The sequence below is a fragment of the Odocoileus virginianus genome, chromosome 5 (assembly GCF_023699985.2).
Source record: "Odocoileus virginianus isolate 20LAN1187 ecotype Illinois chromosome 5, Ovbor_1.2, whole genome shotgun sequence".
Classification (NCBI taxonomy): Eukaryota; Metazoa; Chordata; class Mammalia; order Artiodactyla; family Cervidae; genus Odocoileus; species Odocoileus virginianus.
In genome coordinates, this window is record NC_069678.1 from 71,859,955 (window position 1) to 71,872,421 (window position 12,467).

General features: G+C 46.6%; 1 protein-coding gene across 1 annotated transcript; it reads left to right on the plus strand.

The window, feature by feature from the left end:
- The first annotated feature begins 663 nt into the window (after positions 1 to 663).
- On the plus strand, positions 664 to 1,592 carry PHF11 (PHD finger protein 11). Its single transcript, XM_070467186.1, is given in 3 exon segments — positions 664 to 1,388; positions 1,390 to 1,533; positions 1,535 to 1,592. Coding segments are annotated over 3 exon segments (927 nt in total).
- The last annotated feature ends 10,875 nt before the right edge of the window (positions 1,593 to 12,467 follow it).

Sequence of the window (12,467 nt, forward strand, 5' to 3'; positions counted from 1 at the left end):
AAAACAAATAGCAAAATGATAATCTTAAACCTAAACATATTTATAGTCTTACTAAATGTAAAACTCCCCAATTAAAAAAAAACAGAATGACAATTAGATTTTAAAAAATTAGATTAAAAAGCAAGATTCAAGAATATTCTCTCTATAAGTGATGCACTTTAAATTTTAAAACACAAATATGTTGAAAGTATATAGATGAAAAAGACATTTTATGAGTTATGGGCTGAACTGTATCCTCCTCCACAAATATATGTTTCCCTGGTAGCTCAGATGGTAAAGAATATGCCTGCAGTGAAGGAGACCTAAGTTTTATCCCTGGGTCAGGAAGGCCCTTGGAGAAGGAAATGGCTACCCACTCTAATATTCTTGCCTGGAGAATTCCATGAACAAAAGAACCTGTCCATGGGGTCACAAAGAGTCAGACACGACTGAGTGACTAACACACATACACACACCCCACAAATATACATGTTTAAGCCCTAATGCTCAATGTGACTATCTTTGGAGATAGCAACTTTAGGGGGGCGGGGGTTGTTATTAAGGCTAAACAAGGTTCTAATCCAATAGGACTGGTATCTCTGTTTTTACCTTTTTTATCCTTTTCTTATGTGGAAAGGAACTATTAATACTTAATCAAGGGGCGGTACGGACGCAGAGCGGGCCATGCAGGACACGGGCTTCCAGGTTGCAGAAAGGTTGCAAAAAAGGATATGTGCGCTCTGCCCCAAAGACCTCAAGTGTAGTGCCCTGTACTTTGCACAGTCAGAGAATATAGCTGCTCATGAAAACTGTTTGCTGTATTCCTTGGCACTTATGGAATGTGAGGACCATGACCCATATAATAATGATAGAAATTTTGATGTGGAATCAGTAAAGAAAGAAATCAAGAGAGGAAGGAAGTTGAAATACATGCTTTGTGAGAAAACAGGAGACACGGTGGGATGTGACTTAAAATCCTGTTTCAAGAATTACCACTTTTTCTGTGCCAAGAATGACTACACAGTTCTACAAGCTGATGAACTTAAAGGAGTTTATAAAGTGTTTTGCCAACAACATGATCAAAATGATCTACCGTTAGTAAAGCCTTTGTCTCTTGTCTTCCATTCTCACTACAGTGAGCAGACCAAACCAAGACAGGCCTACTTTTCAGGAGTGAAAACAAAAAGAGGAAAGAGAAGACCTCTCTCAACAGGCAATCATGTACAGCCACCTGAAAGAATGGCACTGAATAAGGAAATGGACGGCAGACACACAGGTGCAATTGTGAGAGCTGCTTTTATTAAGAAATGTAAAGAAGCAGGACTTCTTGGTAATTTACTTGAAGAAATATTAGACAAACTTCATTTGATTCAGGAAAGATTCATGGATGATACTACTTCAGAATCAAACTGACAAAATCAGTACTTCACTTTTTGACTGGAGATTGTTTGAAGACACACTTGCACATTTTCAAGCAGCAATAGAGAATCAAATTCGTGAATCTGAAGAGAGGTGGCGGCAGCTGAAGAAAGAGATTGAGCTACTCCCGGACTTAAACCTGGTACTCCCAGCTTCAGTCAAGTTCCACTTCAGATTCTTCTCTGTCTTCTTAAGAAGGACCATTTCCTAAGCCAGGAATCGAGCACAGTTGCCAACAGGGTGAAATCTGGAGATTGGCCTGTGAGAACCACACACCTTCAGCACCAGGCCCCTGGGGTCTCTCTCATCCTCGCCTGCTCTTACCTGTTCTTGCTGATGGGCATCTAATGCCTGTTTCCTGCCTCCCCCTCCTTACCGTCATCTCACTTCTACCTCTCCTCCGCTAGTAAAATATCTCTGAGTCTACTTGAGTATATTAAACCATGGCTCTAAATTCCATTAAATTAAATTAAACCTCCAGTAAATTAAACCTCCCATGGCTCTAAAAATCCTTTGGTGGCCTCCTCCACTCTCCCACTCCAGTGAGCTAAGTGGATTCCAGGTGCTCCCACCCGGGACCTTTGCTTGTCCTGCTGTGAGGTCTTCATCAAGATCCCCTCATACTTGTTCCACCGAGAGTCCTTTCCCCTCATATCTCTTCTCTGTGTAAGCCACTGTATCACACATCAAACCACTGGCGTATAAGCAGCCTGAGGGCAGAAACTCCCGTTCCCGGGTTTTCCTCTCTGTCATCTTTCCAGCAGCTAGCATGCTCAGTAAACGTTAAATGCATAAACTGTTTTTATCTTTTGAGACAAGTTCCAGCCCATAATGCCTCTTTAATATAATGAATTTTAATAGTATACATTATCCAAAAAAATACTTAATCAGGGATTATAGCACACACAACCACTCTAGTAGTTGAAAGGTTAACTGACATGATAGAGGATTCTTTTAAAATGTAAGCAACGATTTCATTGCCTTTCAGCACAAAACCCTCAGATGGGAAGATGAACATGGAGAGATGAGAGCGGAAGAGGGAGTGCTGGGGTTTGGGGTGAATCTAGGAAAAGGTTTCATTGTTGGGAGCTCCCTGGGAGAGGCACCGAAAGCTTCTTAAGAAAGGTAAAGATAAGAAAATTTTGTGTAATAAAAATCTGGTTAAAGTAAAAACGAAAGGAATGAAGTGAGGGAGGGAGGGAAGAAGAAAAGAAAAAGAAAGAAATGCACATCACTGGCTTCCCATCTCAGAGAAAAAGCACAAGCTCTTGAATTGGCCAACCAGGCACCATGGAATCACCAAGCCTATGCTCCTCTGGCAGCCCCGCCCCCTCTGCTCGACCCCTGTAGACGCATGGCTCCTGGTTGGTCCTTGAGTCCAGCAGGCACATCCCCGCATCATCAGGGCCTTTGCACTTGCTCTTCTCCCTGCTGCCAAGCCACCACCAACCCCCAGGCAGATGCTGGCTCCCTCACCTCCTTCACATCTGTGTGAAAAGTCACCCTCTCATCAGGCCTTACCTGACCCCCTTCTCTATTTAAAATCCAACATGCAGACCCTATGCCCTTCAGTTCTTTATTTTTCTCTACAGCACTCACCATCCAACATAATACAAACATTACTTACATATTTTATTTATTTCCTGACTGCTCTGCAAGGATATAAATGTAAGAACATCAGATTTTGTCCATTATGTTCACTGCTATATCCTGGTGACTGATAATGTGCATAGAACATAGTAGGTGCTCAATATATACAGTTCTCCCTCAGTGTCTGGGGAATTGATTCCAGGACCAAAATCTGAGGAAGCTCAAGTCCCTTATATTAATAAAGTGGAGTCATATTTGTGCATAGGCTATGAACACTGTCTAGATTACTTATAGTAATCAATAAATCATCTCTAGATTACTTATTACTTTTTATTATACTTATTACTAGTACCTAAGACAACACAATATTGGTGGCATCCACAGATGCAGAACCCACGGGTGTGGAGGGCCACTCTTTGTTGGGAAGAAGGAAGGATGCAAGGGACACATGAAGCATTTTTCACAGTGCCAAGCACATAGTGAGCCTCTAGGCTTCCCTGGTAGCTCAGTTGGTAAAGAATCTGCCTGCGTGCAGGAGACCCGGCTTCAATCCCTGGGTTGGGGAAAATCCCCAGAGAAGGAAATGGCAACCCACTCCAGTATTCTTGCCTAGAAAATCCCATGGACAGAGGATTCTGATGGACTACAATCCATGAGATCACAAGAGTCAAACACAACTTAGCAAGTAAACCAGCACCAAACCTCTGGTAAAGGATAATTTTTATTACTGGATCTAGGAAATGAAGCCTAGAAAAAACAAAAGCCTTGACCAAGGGCCATGGAGTTTTTGATGAGACCAGTGCAAAGCTCCAGGTCCCCTGACTTGTAGCATATGCATATATTCGTGCGAAGTCACTTCAGTTGTGTCCGACTCTTTGTGACACTATGGACTGTAGACTGCCAGACTCCTCTGTTCATGCAATTCTCCTGGCAAGAATACTGGAGTGGATTGCCATACCCTCCAGGGGATCTTCATGACCCAGGCATCAAACCCACAGGTGGGTTCTTTACTACTAGCACCACCTGGGAAAGCCCCAACTTGTAGCATATAATTAAGGGGGAAAAAGAAAAAGAAGGAAAAAAAGCTTTGACTTCCTGTTATGCACTTGACACTTTCACATTTAATCTTTCTATTAGTTATCAGAGGTGAAGGTGTTATTTTAATTTCAGTTCTGAGAACACTGATGCTCAGAGAGGTCAACTTCCCAAGATCACACAGCAAGTAGTAGAATCTGGATTCATACCCAGGCCTGTGATTTGAAGCCCAGTCCTTTCCTAATAATTCAGGAGAGAGGTGTGGCCAAAGTGCCAACAGCTCGAAATGAAATCCATCACTCACAGCCCAAATCCAAACCTCCCCTCATTTAGCCTCAGGCAGGTTTTCCTCTCAGCCTTGACCCTTAAGAGAAGTCTGCTGACACTTTGGCGTCTGCCTTTGAAAGTCAGCTGCCCAGTTTCTCAGACTCCTAAATTGCCTGCAAGAAGTGTTTCATTATTCTGTCCAGGCGACATCAAGTACCTGGGCCGTATTTCATGAAAAGTTCCCCTTCAGGCCAGGCCACAGGGCAGGTAGCATTTCTGTCTCCAGGAAACCCTTAAAATCCACCTTCTGGATAATTCCACTGGAGACAAATTAGAAATGAAAGCAGCTGCCTGCCCTCTTTCATGTTCCTGGGGGAGACGGGTGGGTATGGGCAGCCAGGCACCAAAGAATTCTTTATTCTTCCGACACAGGGGAAATTGAGGGGAGAGAGTAAACGCAGCACCTTCCACCCATACATCAGTCATGGGCACTGTGGGCAGGGTGCAGGAGGGGACCAAAAGACGCCACTCCCAAGGCAGGAAGCTCACAATCAAGTCGCTTGAACTAGAAACATATTTACTATATAAATGAACAATAATGCATACATATAGTTGACTCACTTGGCCATGTAGTAGAAACTAACACAACATCATAAAGCAACTATATCCAATAAAAATTAATTTGAAAAACTGAACAATGAATGAAGACAGCAACCATGCCTTGACAACAATCAAGTCTGTCACTGGGTTTTCATTGTGATGCCAAATCCTTCTCCATTCCAGCTACACGTCAAGTGTACACCGCTCTCCCCAAGGTTTATATGTTCTCATTTCTGTCCTCGAGGAGGTGCCAAAGCCAACACAGCCAGAGGCGAGGGGAGGAGGATGTGGGTGGTGCCCTGGCAGAGCTGGCAGCTGTGAAGGGGGTGGGAGATTCCCCTGCACTGAGGGCCTTCTCTCTGCCAGGTGCCCACGTTAGTTCATTAAATCCCCAGGACAACCCCAACAGGTGGGCATAGTTATTCCTATCCTAGAGTGAGGTAATGGGGGCTACGAACAAGGAAGTGCATTTCCCAAGAGCACTGGTTCTTAAACAAGGACACTGGAACCCAAAGTCAACTCTGTGTGTCTCCACTATGCTAGCTTCACCCTTTTTGCAAGGCCTCCCAGAAAACTGGGTGGGAAGCTCTAAGTACAAAGAGGGTTCATCACTTCTAGCTGAGGCATCATAGGAGTGCTTCCTGGAGGAGGAGGCACTTTTTGAATTAAGGCTGAGGCCAGTTGGGGTCTGGCCATATGTCCCCTACACACACACACACACACACACACACACACACACACACACACACTTCTGCATAGACCCAGGGTGGCCTTCAGCCACTGACCAGGCAGGAAGAATGTGTGTACACACTCGAAAGAGAGCTGTTGATTTAGCGCTGGCAACACTCCAGCCATGGAAGTGGGGGGTCCCAGCATGCTTATTATTTCTTTTTCCACCAGCAGAAAACATCTGTCCTGTGAAAATTATATTTGCTAAGAGACCACAGCATACCTGTCGGGAGACCCGCAACCCTCCCCCAAGCCTCCCTGTCAGCAGAGGCTACAGCTTGTGCTCTGATGGAATTGACCATGGACCCTAAAGGCTCTTGAGCTGAGTGAAAGGAAAGAAGGTGTCCTTGGACAGGGGCATCCCTGAGGACCACTGACATGGAACTCGGGACTCTCATGAAGGAACATTGGCTCCACCTGAACTGCCTCTTGGAGAAGGAAATGGCTACCCACTCCAGTATTCTTGCCTGGAAAATCCCATGAACAGAGGAGTCTAGCAGGCTACAGTCCATGGAGTCGAAAAGAGTCAGACATGACTTAGCGACTAAAAACAACAGCAGCAGAACTGCCTCTGGATCTCACTCAGTTGACACATTAAGTCACCTAAATAGAATTCCTCTAGCAGAGTAAAAGGAAACACAATAGAAAGAAGAATAAAGAGGACCAAATTTTCAAAGACCCTAGTATGTCCCAGCATTGTACAAACTTCTCTCTCTCTTCCCCTCTTCCCCTATAGAGACCATGACACTCTTCATGTCTTTCTACTATTTGCAGGACTTGGGGGGTGGCGGGGAGAGGTGGGGGGGAGGGTGGCGAGTAGTCTACAGGAGGCCAGAGAGACAGCATGTTATCCTGGAAATGGCTTAGGTTTTGGAATGATGAAGCGAAGGCCACCCAAGGAAGCCAGGAAAACTGACATGAGATGTAGGTGTGGGGTTGCAAGCTCCCTTAAACCTTACCCCCAACCACTTCCTCCAGCAAGTAGTCCCAGTTGACTATAACTTCAAGGACATTTATGGGTGTAGCAGAAAGATAAGCAGCACCCAGACTGGGAAAATTCTTGAAAGCCAGGATGCAGAGATTGAGCTTAATTCAGGAGGCACTGGGGAGCTACTGAAGGTTCTGGGGAAAGAGGGAGAGTTTATCAGGCTTGTAGATACAATCCATTATGAAAGATACACATATACCTCAAGGGTGCTAGTTTACAGAGAGGTCCTAGAGCCCATCCTGATCAGCGGACACTGTCAGTCACCTTTGCTGGTCTGTGAAGAGGCACCATCTAGCCCATGAGTCCACTGGTGGAGGCTAAGGACTAAGCAGGCACGAACTGGGGCAACTGCCAATGTCAAGCCCATCTCAGAAGCAAGGTCCACTTCTAACCATGAACATCTTTCTCCAAGACAAAGGGAAATGGGCACATGGGACCTAGCATGAGCACCCAGAGCGACCTGGAGCCACATGTTCCCTTCTGGGACCTGCTTAACTCTGGGGTGGTCTGGGTGGTCTGTATACTATACAGTTACTTCTCTCTCCAGATACTGCCTTCAGGGAGAGGGGCTTCTTAGACAGGGGTCCTGCCCACCAGCTTCATGACCTCCGCGCATCAGGTAAACTCTGGGCCCCAGTGCAAGCTCTACCATTCATGAGCATGTGACTTGGGGCAACAACTTCACAGCCTAGTCCCTCACTTGTCTTACCTATATAGAAGTAAGATAAACACCTGCCTTGCAGGGTGGTTGTGAGCAGCCAAGTTAGTCCTTAAAGCACTGAGGGTGGTGGGAAGACCAGCATGTGTAAACAGCTGATGTCTGTTAGTCATTCATACTGTGAATTAGGGCTACAATAGAGTGACCCTAGATGCCTGGTGGGGAGAAGGCAATGGCACCCCACTCCAGTACTCTTGCCTGGAAAATCCCATGGATGGAGGAGCCTGGTAGGCTGCAGTCTATGGGGTCGCTAAGAGTCAGACACGACTGAGTGACTTCACTTTCACTTTTCACTTTCATGCTTTGGAGAAGGAAATGGCAACCCACTCCAGTGTTCTTGCCTGGAGAATCCCAGGGACAGAGGAGCCTGGTGGGCTGCCGTCTATGGGGTCACACAGAGTCAGACACGACTGAAGCGACTTAGCAGCAGCAGCAGCAGATGTCTAGTGAGAGGCTGGGAGATCCTGGGGAGGAAAGGATAACCCAGAAGAGGTGGCATTTGATATTACCAAGCAGAAAGGCTATAACAGGAGGAGCCCAGGGAAGGGGAACAGACAGTGGGGGGAGGTGAGTGACAGGTGGGAGGGAAAGGTAGATGGGCCCCAGACTGTGGACAGCATCTGAGAACAGGCTAAGGATTTAGACTTTGTCCAGTGGCAGTGGGGATCCATCAAGAGGTGGGGCTTAAAAGCGGGGTCTGGCCTGGTTAGACTTAGAGGGGACTCTGGCAGTCAGAAGAAGATGGATAGAGGAACCATCACAGCTACAGAGGGGCCAGACCCATAGGAGAACGAACAAGGTTGGATGGTGCGATGACAGATGCGGCCACTTGAAGGCTTCTCAAAGGTTCTTGCAGCTCCCTTCTGGCTTGACATTCCAGGATTGTGGGATTCCTCCAAGACCTCTAGGTGGCTGCAGCTGGGCAGTACATACACTGCAGGGATCTCCTGCCAGTTGCTTGGAGCTGAAACGGCAAAAAGCTCCACAGGGAGGTGGTCAGAAGCTCTGCATTGGCTATGAGGTCTCCTCCCATCTCTCCTCTAAGAATCCAGGGAATGACAGAACCAGAGCCAGGCCTGGCCAGGGAATCGGAGGGGTCGGGGCCACCCTCTAAATCCAAAGGGATCAGCACACCCACAGGGATAGCTCTGTACCCCCGTGTTCCATCAATCATCCCAGTGGCCTTCATCCCAGCTTCGTGCAGCTCTTTCTGCTGTAAACACTCTGCTGCTCCAAGAGATGTGTCATGCTTGGAGAGCCATGCAGCAAGGGCCACTGGGGCCTGGGTGAGGGAGGTCTGAGGGGAAGGTGAGGGAGTGGGGACAAGGCAGGCTGCAGACTGGGTGGGAGATGCTCTCTCTGCTGGAAGCCTGCCCAAGGGGCTAAGCAGAAGGGAACTGCTGCTGACTGAGAGCTGATCCTGGCTGGGTGCTCTGCTGGTGTCCTCTGGGGCTTCCCAGGTAGCACCGTGGTAAAGAACCTGCCTGCCAATGCAGGGGACACAGAAAGTGTGGGTTCAATTCCTGGGTCGCAAAGATCCCCTAGAGAAGGAAATGGCAACCCACTCCAGTATTCTTGCCTGTAAAATCCCATGGACAGAGGAGCCTGGCAGGTTACAGTCCATGGGGTTGCAAAGACTCAGATACAACTGAGCACGTGCACACACAACTCATCACTCCAACAACGCAGCAAGGCAGCTTTCATTACTGTCCTTTTAACAAGATTAAAATTAGAACATCAAATTAAGCTACTAAAAGTCAGACAAAGGTCTGTGTAGTCAAAGCTATTGTTTTTAAAGTAGCCACGGACAGATGTGAGAGTTGGACCATAAAGAAGGCTGAGCGCTGAAGAATTGATGCTTTTGAACTGTGGTGCTGGAGAAGATGCTTAAGAGTCCCTTGGACAGCAAGGATATCAAACCAGTCAATTCTAAAGGAAATCAATCCTGAATATTCATTGGAAGGACTGATGCTGAAGTTGAAACTCCAATATTTTGGTTATCTGATGCGAACAGCTGATTCATTGAAAAAGTCCCTGATCCTGGGAAAGATTCAAGGCAAAAGAAGAAGAGGGTGGCAGAGAATGAGATAATTAGATAGCATCACTTACTCAAAGGACATGAATCTGAGCAAACTCCAGGAGATAGTGAAGGACGGGAAAGTCTGGCATGTTGTAGTCCATGGCATCTCAAAAAGTCAGACACAACTTAATGACTGAACAACAGCAAGAAGGCAGGTACAGATTCAGGCCCAAGTTCATCATCCTCTTAAAAATATTCATTCATTCATTCATTCATTCATTCTCCCAACAAAAGTGTATAGAGGGCCTACAATATGCCAGGTCCTGTACCAGACACCAGAGATACAAGTCAGACATATTTCCTACCCTCTTTCGGGAGAGACCAACAATACCAACTTCATAAATGAGCAAGATTATTCCATATGGTGATCAATTGTAGCAGGGATTATCAAAATATAGCCCAGGGCCCCAGTCTCACCTATGGTCTGTGTTTACATCAACCTGCTAGCTAAGAATGGCTTTGAGATTTTTCAGGGTTATAAAGAAAGCAAAGGAGAACAGGAAACAGAGATGGCCCATGCCCCATAAAGCCTAAAACATTCACTATCTATATTTCACTGTGCAAAATTGCCAACCCCTGGAAGAGAGAAAGCCTGGAGGGGCTACCTTGGCAGTGAGCAGGGAAGGCCTCTCAGTGAGAGTGACTTTGAACTGAGACCCAGTGATGGAAAAGAATCACCAGATGAAGAGACCCAGGGAGAGAGAACAGCAAGTGAATGCAGAAGCCCTGGGTTACAAATAAGCTTATCGGGTTCAAGAAACAAAAAGAGGGCCAACGTTGTTCAAGCACAGGAAATGAGAGAAGGGGGGCCAGGTAAGCTCATGGAGAGAAGCTGGGAAACGGATCCTGTCGGGCTTTCTGGCTCAAGACTGAGTGTCCTCTCCACTCAACCTTGCTTCTGGTGTGGTAAAGTCAAATGCAAATCCAGCAGGTGTCAGGATGCTCAGGGTCCAATCTAGTGGCCCAAGCACAGTAATAAGAACCCAGGGACCATGAGTCGGACACATGGTAGCATCAGCTTCCAGGGGATGTGGTCACCCAGTGGTCAGAGGGTACCAGGGAGATGATCCAGGCTAGACCAGGCTGCAGGAACTTGGCAGGCTACCAGGACCCTTGCCAAACAAGCTGCCACCCAAAGAAGGCCTTGAACTCCAACAGGAAATAAAGGGATTAAAAATCAAGAGCCAAGGATGAGTGATGATCTGCTGAGGATGGTGCTGAAAACAGTGACTTCTCAAGCATTTGGCTACCCAGGCCTCACCACTGCACATCAAATGCTGGAACCTTGGCCACATGACTTACACTGGCCCCTCCCACCCTCACTACTCCCTCTTCTGGTCAGCAAGGTTCAGGAAACAGGAGGAGTCAACTAGAGAGAGAATGGCAACAGTGGTTTCTTCTGGAAGGAGCCTGTGAAGTGGACGCTGATAGGACTGTGCAGAAAGATAGTGTGTTCGGCTGATGGACGGTGCACACGTGGTCCTGGCATCATGCAAGCACACTGCAGGGGACTGAACTCGCGCTAAGTTCTCTGACCACGGGGAACGAGAGAGGCGATCATCAGTGGCCATCGCTGTAACAGTTTGTACTTTGGCCACCGCTTAGTTTAAAATGGCTCTGCTCCTAAGCATGTCCCCAGGCAACGTGTGTTTTGTAATTTGATTTTTTTTCAAAACAACTTTTATTGGGTTTTTTTCCTTTTTAATAAAGGCAACACATGCTCCTTTCAGGAAAATCAGGAAATATACAGATACCAAAATGAAGAAAAGAAAAAGCACTTATCCATCTACTCAGATACAGCCATTGTTAACCTTGAAGTCTATTTTTCTAGGCTTTTCTTTGTGCAGATATAATTTATCAAGTAAATGTAACCCAAATATCCTCCATGTCTTACCAGGTGTGGAGGGGTCAACTCAGGTAGATGAATAGTCACCCTGCTGACTTGATAGCTTATACCTGCCTGTCACCAGGCCCCTGGACTTCTTTCCGAGGTTCCCCCCCGCTCAGTATCCCTGGACATCTTCAAGAGTGTCCCACACAGGCTCCCAAGCCAGTTCACACGTTTGTCAGTGCCTGCCACTGCCTACACCCACGTCACCTGTTGCTGCTCCTCACAGGTCACTGCCCCAAGTTGCTCCCCCAGCTGAATTTCAGCAGTAAGAGGGACACAACACACATATGCTCTTAGAACCTTTTTTTTCACTTGTCAATATTACAAACATCTTTTTCAGTATGTATGCTTCTACCTGGGGCTTCCCAGTTGGCACTAGTGGTAAAGAACCTGCCTGGCAATGCAGAAGACATAAGAGATGCAGGTTCGATCCTTGGGTCAGGAAGATCCCCTGGAGGAGGGCATGGCAACCCATTCCAGTATTCTTGCCTGGACAACGGAGCCTGATGGGCTACAGTCCATGGGGTCACACAGAGTTGGACACAACTGACGTGACTTAGCCCATGCTTCTACACCATGTTTAATGGTGGCATAGTATTCTATTATATACATTTAGCTTAATTTCTGTTAACAAACCCCATTATAGACACAAAGATGCGACCAACCCAATATTAAAAATAAAATTGAGAAAACTTACTCTTAAGTGAAAAACATCCCTTGGCAAAAATTCCTTATCAACCTTCAAGCTTTAGAGGAAATTCTCTTGGTCAACTATTAAATTCAACTGGGATGAAGCATCGGTTAATGTGTCCTGCACCGCAGTATGCTCTACACTGAACTATCCTGAAGGAGGATGTAGAGATTAAGTGAAGGCAGTCTGCATCCTGAAAGAGCTCACAGTCTCCTGAGAGACAGGCCTGGGACAGAAATGACCTGACGGGAGGCAGAGCGCATGCTCCTGGTAGAGGATGGCCACGAGGAGTGTGCTTCAGAACGTCATGGCCCGGCATCCGTTCTGCTTTGGATTCAAGGAGGAGGTAGCACTTCACCTGGGCCTGGATGATAGCTGTGATTTTATTCAGAAGGGAAGAAAAAGACAAAGTAAGCAAGGAAATGAGTTGGTCAAAGCTGAGATGTGGAAACAGTGAGGGACAGGGTTTGGCAATAACAG